Source organism: Nasonia vitripennis, chromosome 2 (assembly GCF_009193385.2).
Source record: "Nasonia vitripennis strain AsymCx chromosome 2, Nvit_psr_1.1, whole genome shotgun sequence".
Lineage (NCBI taxonomy): Eukaryota > Metazoa > Arthropoda > Insecta > Hymenoptera > Pteromalidae > Nasonia > Nasonia vitripennis.
The window spans coordinates 21,691,046-21,709,559 of record NC_045758.1 but is presented as its reverse complement, the minus strand read 5'-3'; the positions used below and the strand labels follow the sequence as shown (position 1 = coordinate 21,709,559).

The window sequence follows — 18,514 nt, the reverse complement described above, 5'->3', positions numbered from 1 at the left end:
CATCGATACCCGTGAGAACGCTAAAAAAAATTGCAACAGCGGGTCGTGAAATTAGCAAACGATTATCATAAATTTGTGTGATCGATTTTCGAACAATGCTCAAAGTTTATTTACATTAATGGGGGTACATAATCAGTATAGTTCGTCAGCCCTTGAACAAATTCAATACAGGTTTCGCTCACCGTGCGGCATCTTTATGCACAGACATCGATACTTCTAATCCTTCTGCATAGCAAAGCATGGGACCAACGTTTGAATACATCAGCGCTACAATTCCGTCTAATGAACTTCCCTTTCCAAACAAAATTAAACACACACACACACACACAGCTATGCAATAAATCGCAGCGGCGAACCTGTTGGAATCTAATTAGCCCGATCGATCGACGAAACTCGATTTCTCATTCAGCACACAATATTATAAGCGTGGTAAAGTGGTTCCTAAAGGATCCCTCAAGTGCCTACGTGTGCAGAACGCCAAATCATTAGGAGGCCCTTGCGACGGCTGATTGCTTGACCCGGCCTGCAGCAAAGCAGCAGCAGCAGACACCCCACAAGGAGAGAAAGAGAGAAGAGTGTCTTCTTGCTCGTCTCTCCTTTTTTCTCGCTCTCGCTCGAGAGCCTCGAGATTTACGTCCCGAGCAAGCCTATACTCGTCGCATCTCTCTCACGTGTCGGGGGCATGTGCACGACCAACGCGACCGCACGAAAGCTCTCCCGTCTCGAACTGCGCGTTCTTTCGCCACAGCCCCATACTCTTGGGCTGTACGCGTCTGTTATTTTCTGAAGGGTCTGCTGATGCCCGTTGGAACACGCGATGCAAATTCTCGCGTTGACTTTCGATTAGGCAAATAAGCGCCGCCGACATGGGCTTCCGCTGCTCGGAGGCTGCGGAGGCTCGTTATAGAGTTGCGTCGTACACGGGAAACACAATCTTTTTTTCCTTTCGGCATCGTACATAGGAAGTGAGATTTTTAATGAGCTGCACTGAAAAAAATGACTACGCGCTGCAAAGTTTATGGTTGTTTCGATGACTTGCGCTTCGGTTGGGTAACAAGTTTGACAACGTTTTGCGCGCACTCACATTCCGGTGAGGTTTTCCATTACCATCAATCATCGGGATGTATAACGCGCCTGTCAACACATAATTCATTTGCATGTCTTGGTGGAGGAAGAAGGCACGAGACCGTACTGCAGTTTCGTTCCAGTCTCCTTACAGTCTGTGCCTTGTCATAACAACAATTAAGTACCTCATTCGACTACGAATATGAATGTTGTTTCTCTACGTTATGTAATACCACGTAATTGACGTATGAACTAGACCGTATCGTTTCATCGCAGAGATTTAGCATTGCACAATGGCCAACGAATCATTTCTTATACCAACGACCCACAAAGTATTTTTTCCAGAACCAAATCCCATCCCGAGCCGAATCCAGCAATGCCCCTATGTTAAAAGAGCCGCTCGCTCGCACGAGCCACGTTAAGTAAGGCGAAAATCGAGCAACTATATCCAAACATCTAAATTCCCTGAAAATAAGAAATCCGTTGAATATCCGCTGCAGGATCGATCGAACCCCTTCAGGCGTCGCAAATCCCCCGCACAAAGTCCTGCAGACTAAGCGAAGCGCGATATCGCTGGCTCGTGCCCGCATATAACTCGCACACACGCGCACGTATTTCCGTGGCGAAAATCCGTCGCATGCATAGGGGTTCCGCTGCCGCTATGCGGAGAGTGACGAGTTGGCGTAACGTCACGTGCGCGCACCCCTCGGGAGATATCAGAGAGAGAGAGAGAGAGAGAGAGAGAGAGAGAGAGAGAGAGAGAGAGAGAGAATAGAAGCGACTACACGCTAGGATCCTGCGCTCTCTTCGCAGGGGTTGGGCCCACCCCGATCTTTCCGCCGTGCGCTTATAATATGCGCGCAGCGTCATGTGTGTTATAACGCGCGTATAGAGCTAGACGAAGATAGTGCGCACATACAACAGCTGCTCTCGCCCGATACTCGTCGTGATTCATGGCTCTTCTTTCTCCGCGACGGCGGTGCGGCTTGCGCGCACGAGACCGCGCACGTGCCTGCTGCTGTCTGCGATTATATTCCTGCGCGAGCGAGCGAGCGGGGCCGAGGAAGAGGGCCGAGCGCGTGATGCGAGTATTAGCGGATGCTGATCGGTGCGCAGGCTGTAATGGAATTCCGTAATCGAGCGTTTCTTCTGCGGCAGCGTGAGGGTATGTCGGCCTTGTTGTGCGCGCGATTAAGTATGCACGGCTCATTGAGCGCGTGTCGCCTCGACGTCGTGTCCTCTGCGTCCGCTATGGCTTGAATTTATTATATTGCGGGTTTCGATATAACGCCTGAGAGGGGCCGATGATTGAACGTTGGGCTCGAGCACTTTTTGGGCGGCGCTTATCGCGCGTCTTGATTATTGTGCGTCTATCGCGATGTAGTATTGGTGTAGAAAATTTGGTCGATGCTCTCACTTCGTGGAACATTATTTTGTACATGTGTGCTATTTTCTTTGCTCGTCTTTGTTTTAGAAAATGTACGGGCCAAGCATTTTTAAATTTAATTAAAAATACATAAAAAATCTTAAAAATCGAGCTGCAATCACAGAGATACGTTGGTAGTGAAATCGCATAAACTACACGTTCAGGCGCATACAATTTTAACATATGCGTCAACCGAACAGTTGTGCAGCTACTTGAAACCACATATGTTCATAGATGCCGATGAATAGAATTCGGATTGCGGTTCAGGCAAGATTTAATTACTTAATAGACTCGCCGCATGGCATTTTGCAGTCGGTATTGCACTTAGCGTCCTTCTTGCGAGATTATCTGATTGTCCCCCAATTCTCCTGGGCTATGACCGATGTCGATGATTGATCGATTATTTTTTTATGCGTTTCTAAAAAGAACCGTTACAGTTCAATAATAAGATGTTATATTATATTGATACTACAATAACTTTGTTTGTATCACATCACACTTCAAACAAATTTATCCTCACGTCTTCATCACGTCACTTTTCTTTATTTTCCAGAGAGGAGCGAAGACATGCGACGTTGGAAAAACGAGAACAGCTTCAGTGGGTGAGTGAACCTCAATAGCATACTTTGCGTTTCTTTCTCCACGTGTAGCACTATACGAAAAAGCCTTACCCAAATAAATATTTCACTCTCGTCCGTATACGTCGTCGAGTTCATCTCGCTCTTCACAATTCGATAGCGACCCTTGCGTTGCTCTTCATCGAAGTGAAATACTTCAAAGCGCCCTAACAAAGCCCCAAATTCAGCTCCCTTCAAATAAAGCTACGCGCGGAAAGAGGATCGCGTCCCTCCCACGCAAGCTTATGCACGTATGTGTGTGTGCGTGTGCAGAGTACAGGCAGGCCACATAAGAAAGCCATTAAAGAACCGCGTCTCAACGCGTACACTTCCCGCTGTTACAGATTTTTTTGTCGTACCTCGTCTCACTTTCGCGTCGGCGTTCGCTTCTCGGAAACGTCACGCACATGAGCTGGAAGGAAAAAGGACCGGCGACAGACAGGGCTCTCCGCGCGAGGAGAAAGCGCCGACCTGTGCTTCGTCTCGAGGGGGCGAGATTCGGCACTGCTCGCGAGGGAAGCACTTTGTTGTGCAAAGATTTCCGAGGGTAAAAAGGAATTTTCCCGGGCAGAATGGTGTAATATTTAATCCGGCGGATTGATTTAATACTTCGGCTTCCAAATATTGCCATTGACCGCTGCTCGGTGTACTACCTGCGCGCTATTGTCGCTTCTAAAATATTGCGTTTTGATGAATGAAAGTGTAGGAACGCGCGGGTGCCGAAGAAAGTTCGAGACGTCTCAATTATTGGAAGTTCGAAATGCGGTTCTTTATGGTGAACACGGCTCATTGACGATCTTCGTACTTTTTTCGGAAAAAAAAACTTTACATAACGTACCATTTCTCACATCACTTTTGAAGTTAAAGTTGAAAGCGACTTATATGATTTGTTATATTAATCAATATTCGACGAATGAAATAATAAAACAAAATTAACACATTCTTAAAAATCGCTGTTCGCCAGTGTACGTTCAATATCGTTCTTTAACTCATATTCTGATTGGCACTCGTCACAATCACCTCGTGCATGCAACACAACAATAGCCTACTACATTCCTTGTCACGATTGTCACCCCACCTTCTCGGAAGTGTCTCGCACAGTCGCGCAGAGAATTGCCAGGGAAAAAAAGAAGAACGAGCCGCAAAACACATAATAAGTCGGCTCAAGGCTGGAATTCGGTGGCACAACCGCCGAGAGAGTCGCGCAAAGTGTCGTCTCCGGAATTTCCACCCTCGATGAAAAAAGGCGCCGGCGGCGGCGACTCGTCCACACATCCTCGTCTACAAAGCGCCTATTTCGCGCACAGAAAGGCGCAAGGACAATGCTTCCGAGCTCCGTGCTTTCCCATAAGTCTCAATGCCGTTTACAAAACACATCAGCGAAAGACCGTTGGCTCACGGAATATATCTCAAATCCAGCCCCCGAGACAGGGAGAGAGAGAGAGAGAGAGAGAGAGAGAGAGAGAGAGAGAGAGAGAGAGAGAGAGAGAGAGGACGGATCGGGAAGTGCCGAGATTCCTGGAGAAAAGCGACGTGTGAGTGTCGCAAGGCTCGAAGATTTGTCGGACCTCCATCGGAGAGAGGAGAACAGGTAGATGTTCGAGGAGACGCGAGAGAGTACACCCCCTGAAGGGAGAGCGCGCGTGTCCCCTTGTTCTTCGTCTTTGTCTCTGCATTTAGGTCGACTGCGGGGAGCTCTGCGCTCGAGATATCGCTGATTGCCGTGCGACGATCGGTGCAGCATCTCTAGATCCTCGGACTTGTAGGGGGCAAGCCCTTGGCCCAACCGAATGAGATTTATCGATGGGATTTTTTTCGGTCGTGTATTTTGGATTTCGCTTTTTTTAGCAATGGCTTTTCTTTCTCTCGGGGAGGATGAACTGTGATTTATATGTATGTTTTACTTAAGGTAGGCTAAATTGAGGTGTAAGATAACGCATTCGTGGAATTAATTCACAGGTGTCCGGCTTTCTTGGATGTTTTGACTGCAGCGAGTGTTTAAGTTTGTTAAGAAAATAATTTTTTCGTTGAACATCACTCTATAAAGAATTATTCAGACATGTCAAGGTGTAAATGATCTTTCGACGTTTCTTCTTTGCCAGAAAATTTTAATATTAGCTGAATTTCCAGCTACGAAATTTCCTATAATAGCCATAAAATTTAAACAACTTAAATTTTAGAAATTTCCAGTATACTCCAAAACCAAAATTTTTAGTTTAAACTTGTCAGCGGAACTTCCTCCGCAACGCACAATGGGAACGAACTTTTCAAAGACTTTTACGATCATTCCAGGATGCGGAGAGACAAGTCCTTTAAGTTTTTAGCTCCTCTTCTCGGTTTTATGCGTTTATTCTCCAATTAGGCGGCGAAACACCTAGCAACCGAACAGAGAGGACCTACAGCCCTGTACCGGGATCGGCACCGCAGACCAACCATAACTCGGTTCCGCAGTTCTCACTTTTTTTTCATCCAAGCTCGCGCTAAACCCCCGTCCGAGACAACGGCGCAAGCCCATGTCTAGAAAAAAAATCCCCGTCTGTATAAATCATCCGATGACAATGAGGCGCAGTACTGGTGGCGCGTTTCTCTCTCGACGGCCCAAAAAAATTCCCGAAACGGAAGAACCGCGTGGGGTATATGGGTGCGCGCACCTCTCGGTCGGCCGCAATGATGAGCGCGCAATGTCGTTAATAGACGTAACGCGAGACTGAATATTCCTTTCTCTGCACCTGAAGACTTTCCGTGAAGGGACAGAGAGGAGCGAAAAAAAATTCCAAAACTTCAATGACACAGGCCGCGCGTTGCTGGACCACCTCGCACTCGGCGCGTGCATAGGCGACCGTTATCGAGCTTCGGTGCAAATCGACTTTTAAGAGCCGCCCATTGTGTCGGTGAATGGCGAATATAATAGAAAGAAAGTAGAAGAAAAAAACAGGACCCATCCGCAAGGGTGGGTGGACACGGGCCGACGGGCGGGAAAGTAGCATCTTCTCTCGGCCTTTCTCTTACACACTGCACTCGAGAAGATAGGAATTTTTTCCCCGCAGCCATGAATCCTTACGCGATCCTTGTCGCGATTCGTTCCGAGGTTCTCTTTCTCTCGGTATCCGTGGCTGCTTTTTTCTCGGGATGCGCAAGGTCGTTTGGGCCCTCATCGGTCTCGGTCACTTATTGCCTGGCCGTGTCCGGTGGCCAAGAGAGAGAAAGACTACCCATTGCGCGCGAGAGCGAGAGAGCGGCGCAAATGCCCGCAAAAGGAGGCCGGTTAGTTACGATTTCCTCGGCCAATGGACGTCCTAACGAGCTGCGGATTCGCCTTTTTTCGGCCTCTCGAAAGCAAGCGCATAGAGGTACATACTCTCGCACTTCACTCTCCGCCTTTCTTCCCTCCGGGTGATAAATAGCGCGCGGTGGTCCGCTGTAAGATCGGCTCGAGGACTTTTGTCGCTGTGTGCTGCACTGCGCACAATTTCGAAAGTGAAGATTCGGGGAAATTCTTCGGCTGAATCAGTGAGAGGATGTGTGCTACTTGTCGGAGGGCTTTGTGCTTGCGTAAACTGATGGATTGCCATTTGAAGCGCGATTGACGCGGCTGATTGAACTTGGAGTCGTTAATTTACTTGTTGGCGTCTCTCGCAACAAGTGGAGACAAATTATGTAGGTCAACTATCCTGTATAACTCGGGTGGTCCGCTGTCGTTGGGATTTTTCTGAAGAAGCGTGCAATCACGCGTCCCGTAATGAATATAAACGAGCTTTGATCCAGAAATTTTATCACCAACAAAGTAGGGATTTATCTTCTGAAATAAAAAGTAGTCAAGCCGTTCGTTTCTCACGACAGGGCGTTTTTTATCACCAAGTTTCGAAAATTGAGTCATCCCTTTCATCTATTCCTTATACAGCCAGCTCAAAAGCAGCCCTTCCCTCGCGACCCCCTTCTTAATTCGTACCTTTAAGCCCATTTTCCAGCTAAAGCAGAAAATTACTCCAAAAAAAATACGTTATATCGCCGACGTCGAAAAGGGCTGCGGCGGCGACGCCGAGAAGAAAAACGGCGAGAAAAGAGCGCGCATTATATCCACAATCCATTACCGGTCCCGCAACCCTAGATCGGAATTTCGCGGCCAATAACTTCTCTCTCTCTCTCTCTCTCTCTCTCTCTCTCTCTTCCGCGTTTCCCATAAGCCCTTTTCCCTCAACGTCTCGCACGTTAATTCTCACCTGCACGCATCGCTTCTTCTCCGATTCGACGGTGGCCTCCATCATCATGATCGCGTGTATCCGGCAAATTGCCCCTTCTGCTAACGAGTTTCCACGAATCGGGCACACGTCGTCGTCGTCGGGCGCGCATTTATGGAAAAAGAGACCTCCGGGAGTAACTCGTCCCTCGTTTGGGCTCGCGCCTTCGAGAATAGCCGGCAGTTTCACGCTGCAGCGAAGCCTTTGCCGCAGTGCATTGACGGGAATTAATTATGCACGCTTCCGCATACTCTTTTCTCACCTCATCGCGCCCCGGAAAATCATCGCAGCAGCAGCGAGATGAGCAGGTCCTTTGAGAGAGCGACCGCAACCCTATTCCTCCGCAGCCCGGCTATTATACTCAGGCCTTCGAGCCAGCGAGGCGAGTCTTTGAACTTTCTCAATTTCCCTAATGCGCTCTGGGTCGGCCCTCGCATTGTGTCGCACACTCGAGTTCGCATGCACTCGGCGGCTGTGTGCACGCAGGTACGAGAGAGCGTGCGGTAGGTGGTCGAGCGACTTTTCCAGCAGACATTCCTTCCTTCCTATGCTCGTTCAGCGCGATTGACCACTTCCTCTGCGGACGTCTTTTCCTCGGGGAGTTAGAGCCGTATCCGTAACCCTTCTTTTCTGCGCGCGCGGCACGCGCTTTTGAAGATCGCGCACGCGTCGCGGTGTAGCTAAGAAAGCCGCTACTGTTCTTCCAGCTCCTTGGCTCTTTCTTTGCATTCAGTCGGAGGTGATGAGGAAGTGCACGAGGTGGCGATGAATCGAGTGACTCGGGATAGCTTACATCTGTCCCGAGTGTGATTTGGCTTTGTGCGGCGAGCGCTGGACACTATGGACGTCCGGTGTTTTCAACCGCTGATGGGCATATAAGGTGCGCGGAGGGATGTGTGTGTGATTCTAAGGGAGATTATCGACTATTGATTCGCAATACAAAACGGTCAATCTGGACTTAACCACAGAGTTCGTTATTGCTGAGATTACCGGATCTTCGAGCTGACTAGAAGTGTGCTTGGCTTTTGAATTTCTATTTGTTACAACTAGATCCTGCCTATAGCTTTCAAAATTGTTCTCTGACGTCAATCTTTCAAAAAAATGTTCTCAACCAACCTTCATCACGATTCACGAAAGCAAATCAATCAAAACAAGCGAAATCCCAGGGAAAAAACGCGTCTTCCGAGGCAATCCGACCACTTACTCGCGCGCGCGCACATACAAGGCACTTCGCCGCCGTGCGATCGCAATAATAGCAGCGGCACACAGAAGGCGCCCGCTGAAAAGGATTGCTCTCTCTCTCTCTCTCTCTCTTCCCACTCGCTTTCTCAGTCAGTCCACACCCCTTTCCCTTGACAGAGAGAGAGAGAGAGAGAGAGAGAGAGAGAGAGAGAGAGAGAGCACATCTCTATTCCGATGGTTGGCGCGCGCGCGCGAGCTCCGCGATCGGAAAACCTACATCCGCCTCATTGTGCCCTCGCGTCCTTTCGTCGCCGAGGTATCCGCGCTCACAAAGCGGCATCGCGACATTGTGGCTCTCGTTTAGCCCGTATGTATAGTGGGAGGAGGAAAAGAGAGCGAGCTCGTGCGCGCAGCAGTATGTGAAAAGCCGCCTTGTGCATACACACGCAGAGAATCGACTTAATCGGCTCACTCTTCGCGGACTTTTCTCGGGATGCGACACCGACGCCGCTGCCTTTTGCGGTTGCGATGGATAATGAGATCTCCAGACATTCCTAAGTGTACGTTGGGATGCGATCGTTGATCTCCTTTTTCGGCGCTTTTTGCTCCCGCGCGCCCGCGCGAGCGCTTCTTTCTTTTATGCGCGTGTACACTATATACAGCGTGCGAATTCTTCAACGGACTTTTGCTCTCTTCTTTCAATTCAATTGACTTCTTGCTGTAACGGATTTTTAACGCATCCCTTATTTGTACATAACGCTGTACATATCTTGACAATAAAATTTGAAAAATATATGCTTTTTCGTTGGTACTTGGAAAGCTTATTGAAAATTCAATACAGAACGCGCTTACGATAAAAATCATTGAATATGAATATTGTCAAGTTTGTAATAATTTCATGTAACTTATTTGTTTTAAAAACAATTATTTTTGTTAACCTTAATTATTGTGCAATTTGTTTTACAGAATGAAAAATGATAACAGATTGGTACAGAGAGGTATACAGAAAGAACGTGGAAAGTATATTTATCAATATTCTAGTGCTTTAAAAATTTTCAAAGATTGCACATGTAATTGAGCACAGACAAATTTGTTTGCATAAATATAAAGTATGTGTTATTACGCGTAAACGCGTTTTTTGTTTCCTCACTCTCGCGATCTATATACAATGACCAACAGAAACTTCCGATGAGACCGTGATATAGCATTCTTGAAAACTCGATCCACACAATACAATAATCCGAAAGATCTCGGATAGCAAACATTTGTCACATTCCGGAAACACAGTCGAGACGCCTCGGGGACACTTCCTGAATTCCGGTATGCGCGCATCAAAAAGACTCGGCCGCTAATCGATGCACAAAAAGGTCCGCTTGTGTGTGTGTGTACACATCGAGTGCGGGATCGCGATCGCGCTCGTTTCCCACGTGACGGCTTAACCGTCTTTTCCGGAAAACTGCCGAGACCGCCGATCAGCTCAAGACTTCTCTCCCGGCGCGTATATAATATAAAAAGGTAAAAAAGAAGAAAAAGCCCCCGAGAGCTGCCGTAAGAGAAATGAAGGAAAAAGTTGGCGGGAATCTCACCCCCGCACACTGGGCTTTCCCATCTCTCTCTCTCTCTCTCTCTCTCTCTCTCTCTCTCTCTCTTTCTCTTTCCTTCTGTGTGTAATATGCGCGCTCTTTCTTCCGACTGGCTGAAGTACTACAAGGCGCCCCGAGAGAGCTCGGAATTCATCGCGCGGCCACTAACTGACTATAAGCGGCTCTCTATTTCCCATACAACTTTGCTGCTGTCTCTCTGCGCGGATGCATGCGATGTGTGTATACTGTATACCCACAACAGGGCCTTATTTCGTCGAGGGATCAATGCCGCCGCTGCGGAACCCCGCTAACTTGACAATAATTGGAAAAATCTAATTGATTATTTCCCTCGCGTCGTTGTGCGCACTTTTTCCCCGTGGTGATGAAAATACAGGACTTTTATTATAACAAAACAGTTTTGAACTCGACTCGGAACTAAACCGTTGCAAAAATGTGTAGCTTGTATGGGAAAATGACAAAAAATATTTCTTATGAAATCCCTAGGTGTTTAAAATGTGTATAAATTTTTGTATACATCAAGGGCTCTGATATTTATCTCTCAAAAAAGTTTGCGCCGGTTTAAAGCAATACCAATTTCTCACCAAATTATTTTGTATAACTCTTCATATAAGCCAATATATTGTAGCCAACCAACAGTTCTCAGTTTTGCCGTCAAAAGTGGCGCTGATAGTAAATTGTGCACAGAGCGAATACTCTGCTGCTGGCTAGCGACGATAGGTGGCTTCCCCTCATCAGAATCTGTGCGCAGAATGTATATGTATAGCGATGTGCCGCACCTATAAGCCCATAACTGCCTTGAAGGGCCCACTGTGCAGGGCCGCTATCATGCTGTAACTGCCTAGACCGATGCAAATTTATGGCTTCCAATGAACTGAACGATCTTTTACCTGCACAAATAAAATTAGACCAACCAGTGCAGTAAGGACGAGCGAGGCTATATACGCCATAAAAATCGTTCCTCCGCGTATTCAAAATATCCGACTTCTGGCCTGCAGCGACAAAAAAAGAAAGGTCATCGGGAACTTTCGCGCACAGGAAGACGTCAAATTGATATAAATGAAAGCACGGCCGGCAGCGAAAAAAGAGAGACTTCCCAGTCAGCGCGACAGCACACAGTGTATAGCCTCCATCACTCCTATTACTCTCGCCCCAACGATGCATACATCCTAAATAGGCCAAATAGCGCCAAATACTCTTGTCCTGCGTACTTCGAAAAGCCAACCATTAGTTAAAGATCTGGTGCACTTGACGAAAAATTTCCATCCAGCATCTTCCCATCCGCTCTGCGCAGAGGCTGACCGGTCTTTCTTCCTTTCTGCTTTTTCTCTCCCGATCTCTCCTTCGCAGAATCTCTCTTTCAAAATAGTGCACACCGTGCCGGTCAGCTCGGGAAAACTCGGCCCCCGGGGCCCACCAGCGCCGAAGACGAGACGGAGACTCGCACACGCGAGAGACTTTTTCCCTTTGGCACACTGACACACCACCACCGCCACCGCCACACGACGACGAGGATATTCTTGAAAGGCGGTTGCTATGCCGAGAGCGAGCGTTTTCCCTCCACTCATTCACGAGTCCCGGCGTTCATTCATGAAATTCCTCGAGGCTCCGGACCCGGTTTTCTCAATGTAACTTTCCGTCTCTCTCTCTCTCTCTCTCTCTCTCTCTCTCTCTCTCTCTCTCTCTCTCTCTCTCTCTCTCTGTCTTCGAGAGCGAGAGCACTCCGCTATTTTTTTTAATCCTCCCACACCTCCCGGCGAAGTGTGCCTAAGCCCCGCGCGTCCTCCCACACCTTTCATCCCCGAGGCATTATATTTCCCCATACGCACGTCTTATTCGCCGAATTCGCGTGCGCGCGCGCGGCCCGCTCAAAGCCGAGAGTTTGCGCTTTCGGTTACAGCAAGGGTATACGCTCTATTATAGTAGCGCAGGATAAGACCCTTGAGGAGGATCGCGTGCCGCATCGCATTCCACGCGTCGCGCGCGATCAGCGGCCATTTAAAGATGTCTCGGAGTACCTCGGGTATAGGTACATAGCAGCGAGAATATAAGAGAGACCGTTATAGAATCGCGCGCGCGCGCGTGGGCGCGTTCCGGGAAAAGGTCGACGGAAGCGTATCTCTTTAGCTCATTGTGTCTCCTTGGCCCGGCGGATAGATGTGTAGCGTAACGTACGCGGCGCGTGCAAGGTACAATGCACAAAGAATCCCGGGCACGCGTGTTGATAATGCCTCGAAGGATCTTCTCGGGCTCTTAACGGTCTAGGCGCTCTTTAGGCGCGCTGCATCGAGAGATTGCCGAATTTTTCGCCTTTTTTTATGCCCATTCTTCTTCTCCGAAGGTATACACGAGACGCGGCCTATTATATTCCACGCAGCGCAGCGCGAGAGAGCCGAGTCGTTTTACGACGGATGCGCGGCACGCGCGCTTTGCTCGGCTGCGCGGGTGGAGAGGAGAGGATGCGTAACGTTCGCTTTTCATCGTTGAAGTATTATGTGGAAGTTCGTTGAGTTTGCTGTTCTCCTTGTCTTCGTTTTCTTCGCGCTTTGTTGGCTTTTCCTTGGCGCGCTTTGTAGCGCACCGCTTTTTAGGCTTGAAGTTTGATACGCCCACTCGTTCGGACACTTCGTTTTTTTCGTTTTTTATTCCTCGTCTTCGAGCCGTTGACAAAGACGTCTTGGATTACCGAAGCGCGGATTTATCTGCTTCGAGTGATTTCAAGACGCAGCTGTTTAAACGATCCATATACGCGAGCCTCCAACGGAAAAATCTCAAAAAACATTCGAGTACGCTCCCCGACCTCCGCGAATCAGCGCAGCAAAGCTCGTAACCCCGCGCTCGCAAGACAAATCAAGATAAGACACGCATTCCGCGAGCAGTGGCCGCAGGAAAAGGGTCAGCTAGACCAACAAATCCGCGGCGAATCGAAAAAGGAAGTCGGGGGCAAGAGCAGTAGCGCGCAGGCGATAGGCATCGCGTGCATGAACGTCGCGAGCACAGCTATATATAGTAATAAGTAAGAGCGGAAGGAAGGGTTTGTTGTTTCCTCCTCGAGGTTCTTCTCCAGTGGCTCCACACATATATAGCTATACACTCTTATATAGTGCGCGGGCGCGTGTTTTGCTTTCTTCCCTTTGATCGGCGCTCCTTTTTCCCGCTCGGCTTTGTTCGGGCGCGCGCCCATTCTCTGCCCCGTGATTCGGGCCCCGTATACTCCGCAGGTAGGACTGTAGGTGGCGTGTACCTGTTACGCGTGTGTATAGACGTATATAGGGAGCGCCGTTGGGGCCCTTCTTCCTTCGCCGCCGCCTACTACTACTTGTGTGTGCACGTGGTGTATATAACGCAGGGAGAGTGCGAGCATTCGCGCAACCGTCATTCCCGCTCGCTCTTCTTTCTCTTTTTTCCTCCATTCATGAATGCACGAGCTTTTCCCTTTTTTCACCGCTCTTTTGCGCGAACCTCTCGAGAGGACACGGGACAATGAGGCGTGTTGGGAAACACGATGATTTGCGCATTTTTCACCCGCCTGATTTTTGGCTATTTTCTACTTAGGCGCTTTGTTCCGGGTGAGATTGTGCAAATATCATCGTGGACGCAGCTCGGCTTGAAAAATACTTGAAAAATAAACGCGGAGGCCGGCTCCTCTTGATTCCTTAACGAAGGCTGCGATCTTTTCGAACCCTTTATCAAAACAACGCCGGGAATGACCGAGCCGATCCACTTCTATTGTGTATTTTTTCAATTTTGAAAAAACGAATCTCGAATCGTAAACAACCGTCGGTTCTCTCTTTCAAGCTGCTAAACAAAAAAGTAAAATCGAGCATGTCCTCAACTCCTCGAGCACTTCTCCTCCCCGTCCTCATCGTCGCTATTTTTCCGCAAGCTTTACACACGCTCTCTCTCTCTCTCTCTCTCTCTCTCTCTCTCTCTCTCTCTCTCTCTCTCTACTCCTCTCGATCTTCCTATAAGCCTGCACTCTTGACACTCTCATTCTTTCCTCACTTTCGAGGGCGCCCTTCATGAATGAGAGAAAGCTCGGCTGTCCGCCTACGCACAGTCTCGTTTCTTCGCACGCGAGCGCGTCGTTGCGGAGAGAGAAAAAGAGAGGATGCCGCCTAAGCGCCCCCGCTGCTGGTCCGACAATGCGACAATGCGACTTGTTGTGCCCGCGGCGGCCTCTGTCTCTCATTCGACACGCTATTATGCGCGCACGAGACGACACCCCCTCGGCTCATTCTCTTTGTCGCCGCTATATCTATCGCGCCGGGGAATGCGGACTAATTTTTGCCCTTTTCAGCGGCGCGCCGGTGACACCGCCTCGTGTGAAAATTAGCGAGCGAGACCTTTCACGCGCGATTCCTACGCGCGTGTGCGGCTTTCTTCCTCGAGTACGTGCTATACAGGCTGCGGCGATTTATTGCGCGAGGCGGTCTCGACTTTGAGAGTTTTTCGCTTTGTTTGCCCGGGTCGGCGGCTTTTGTGTGCACTCGAAGCTCGAGGAGCGCTGAATTATTGCTACATTTGCATTTGATGAATTTTTCCGGCAGGTGATGCGGTCTCGAGCGGTCAAAATATTTACGACGTACGGTGGAACTAACTAAGCGCGCAAAGTGCCGACTTTCTCGAAAATTCAAAGTACGCTTTGATTTTTCGCGCCTGCGAGTCGATACTTTTAACAAGGGAGAGGCTGACGTAACGAAGGCCTGTAATCTCGCGTTCGCGAGAATTTTTTATATATCTTGTGCAAATATTTGTAGAGAGGAAATCCTCCGCATCAGCATAATGCAATTATCAAAATACGAACGATGTGTGATTGCACAGTTCGCATTTCATTATGCGTGCAGCTAATCTCATTTTGCCTGTTTGATAAGACAATATCACTTTACGCATAAAAAATAAGTAGGTATTCGGTACTTTATTGCTGACGAAATTCAGAAAGAATCCCAAGTGCTTAAGTATTTTATCGCTCCCCCCTAATTCTAAACGCAAATAATATTCTCAATGAAATGACGCCCTCAATTAAAATTCTTCCGACGCAGAGGCAGCATCGAGTATATCGAGTGCCCTATAAATAAAACGTTATAAGGCGACTCTCGTCGAACTTCCAAAACACCTCTTTTTATACAGCTCTCAGCATTCGCCGGAAAAAAAATATAATATAATTTCGTCCAAAGCGATAAGATCGGAAACAAAGTCGAAGCGCGTGCAAGCTAAGCATAACACGAAAGCGAACCCGTGCAAAAGTATACCACAGCGAGGACGAAGAGAGTAGAGCTCGCGCGGAGAAAAAACGAAGAAGCAACGGCGGGAAAAAATGCCGCGACTCGCCCACTCGCCGGGGGCAAAGCGTTGTCGCCCCCCACCTCGGCGAGAAACGACCGTTAAAAAATGAAGCAAAGCGACCGCACGTCGTGTGTTACGCGTCGACGTCGTCTCTCTCTTGCGCGCGCGAAGGAGAGGCCGCTGGACCTTCCCCCGCAAAAACCCTTTCTCCCCACGACGCGCGGGATCCTTCCCTCGCCGGCTAATAACTCCTTTCTCTCTCTCTCGCTTCTTTCGCGCCAGCTTTTATCCGTTGGCAGAAACGTCGGCTCGGCATTGGTCCGGCTCGCGGGACATTTAAACGCGCGCGTCTCGGCATTTAAACCTCCCCACCCAAGGCGCATCAAGTGCACGGCCGACCACCACCGAGAGAGAGAGAGAGAGAGAGAGAGAGAGAGAGCGCGAGCGGCTTCCCTCTTCTTCGTCTTCTTCGTTTTCTTCTTGTTCGCTATATCTTGTTTTCGAGACGCGATGAGAGCTTCCTCGGCTTTGTCTCGCGGAGAACGTTGTGTACGTACCACCACGGCGTATGTTATATAGGCGCAGTGCGTCGAGGAATGCGCAGCTGTTGCCGACCCGAGCCTTGTGTCTTTTTCCGGGAAATCAATGTTTACAGAGGAGCCGCGCTTTCTGCGGATTCGGACGATTTTTTTCGCTGTGTGATTTGGAAAAGAGAGATGATCTTGATTACCGGGAATTAGCCGGATACGCTCTTTTGCGCGAGCCGCGGAGCAGCTCTTTAACTACAGGGTGAGCTCTCTGCTGCTATGTTCATTCATATAGCTGGTCCAGCTGATCAGATTTATAATAATTAATTTTTGCGGTTATAGTGAGACAGAAAGAGAATGCTCCAAATCCCAAGTTTTATGGTGTGTATTCTACTGCGAATCTATGCCTATTCGTAGATAGAAATGTACAATTTTTATGTGTACAGAATGTGTGTATAGAGTTATTATTGTCCAGTAATAGAATAATGGTCATGTATTTTTTAGAGTAGGATCTGACATTGTTACGTGTTTCATTAGTAGTATTTCGAAGTAAAACGTTGACTGATAATACTTACAGTTTAAATAAAGTTCACAGATCGCTCTTGCTGACTGAGAAAAATCGACATAGTAATTTGAAATATGGTAGTAATCACAAAATGTATAGTAAATGTAACAATATTTTAGTAATTGTTACTATATTCTTTTAGTAAAATTGTTGGCCTTTTTCGTCAGATTGATTTTACAATTTTTATAGTCAGGTTTACTATAAATTATCTAGTTATATTTTCCATTAGAGCAAAGTACAGCGTAATTAATGATTTGGTATTTTTTACTATAAAAATTGTAATAGGTACTTAATATTTATAGTCAATATCCATCTTCAAATACCTATTCTACTTTTTTGGTTTAGGCAAGAATTTACTAAAGATACCATAATACAAATAATAATCATAGAAATTCAACTAAAATATGCGCTTTCAATACACAAGTATTAATTTTGTGCTCGTAACACCAATGAAAAGAATTTTATAACAGCTGTTTTATAAGTATGTAATATGATATTCAGACTGCCAGCTTATCATAATACTTTGGGCATACAATGTATTTAAAGTTATCCTTATATTAATTCTGTAAATACCATTAATGTGTATGTATAATTAATTTTTATACATTCATAATGTGTAGAAATTCATTCATGATGTTTAGAACTCGATATTTCTATAGTCCGTTAAACGTTTTACAAAAATATGTTATAGTAAAACTAACTATTCGAATAAAGTAAATTTGACTATTCGGATATAGTAAAAAATCATCGATTTCAAACCGATTTTTTCAATAATGTTACTATAAATTCATGAGTAATGATTACTATAAAATATTGTCGTATACCTATGCTGCTAGAGTTTATAGTCAAATTCTGGTAATGGTTACTATATATTTTTCTCGGTGGCTATACCGATTTACGTTTTCTAACTAAACTTGACATTTTTACAAAATTATCTTCGTCGTTTCATAAAAATTCGCTCACATAAGATACAACTACGCGCAGCTAATTTTCTAAATTACGAGTACCTGTCAATGAGAATCATAACCGAAAACATCAGCTCCGAACTGAAGAATAAAAAAATTAAACTCAAAAAGCGTGCCATATGTAGCAGCAAACTCGAAAAAAGAGAAGCACCACAAGCGCGTCATTTACATTTCGGCAACGGCCAAAAGCGAGCCTGATTCCGAAAGCGAAACTCTCCACGGAGATCGGTGCGCGAAGGGACGGGAGACGGCGAATCACAAAGAACCCGTCGAGCGCCAGGCCCATTAAAAAATCTGCGAGCCTAATTACGCAACTCGGACCCGTAACGTACCCTAGCAAATTAACGTATGCCATGGACCCAACCCATCGTGCGCCATACATCTCGAATTTCCCCGTTAGCTTTCTTTGTTCTCCGCGCAGAAAATGCGAAACTCGCTCGCTCCTTGTCTCGTCCTACGCTTTAAAGGGAAACAAATGGACATCATAGGCCGTCACGGGCAAGTGCAGCCCTTGCTGACTCGGCGTTCTTCTCTCTGTGAGCGCATATATGCACGCGGCACCGTTTGTACAATATCGCTGACCAACCGCCTCCGCGCGAATCCTCTCCTGGTTTTTGGCTTCTTTATGTGTTCTCGACCGACAGAAAAGGCAGATCTGTGGAGACGGAGCCCTTGAAAAACAAATTTAACGAACGATTTAAAAGGAAAGCAGTAGGCGCTTCTGGTCTGTGTGTGTATGTGGGTGCATGTGTCCGCCTAGATCTTCCCGAGGATGGACCTTTCCGCGAAAGGACTGTGCGGTAGGATCCGCGCCTCAGCTGTTTTTCCTTTATTCTCGGGTGGAATGTTTTTGGTCGGCTCTTCTTTCTCATCCTGGCCAGCCTCCCCTGTGGTTCTTTAATTGCCTCGAGATGACCTGAATGCGTATGTAGCCAAATAGTGACAAGTAGATGATTGTTGTTTTAGAGACTGTTATTTTCTGCACGAATGAGAAAGTTATACTTTTTATGTTCGCGAAAAGTTGTCAAATAGTTGCAGCGTT

At 47.3% G+C, this 18,514-nt stretch overlaps 1 protein-coding gene across 3 annotated transcripts in view; it reads left to right on the top strand.

Moving 5' to 3' along the window:
* Positions 1-18,514, top strand: part of LOC100117630 (M-phase inducer phosphatase) — an 88,448-nt gene that overhangs the window by 23,133 nt on the left and 46,801 nt on the right. For all 3 annotated transcript variants that reach the window (XM_001601760.6, XM_016982909.3, XM_031924629.2), the window contains exon 5: positions 3,045-3,093. In XM_001601760.6, coding sequence (XP_001601810.2) covers positions 3,045-3,093 — 49 coding nt within the window. The remainder of the gene's footprint in view (positions 1-3,044; positions 3,094-18,514) is intronic.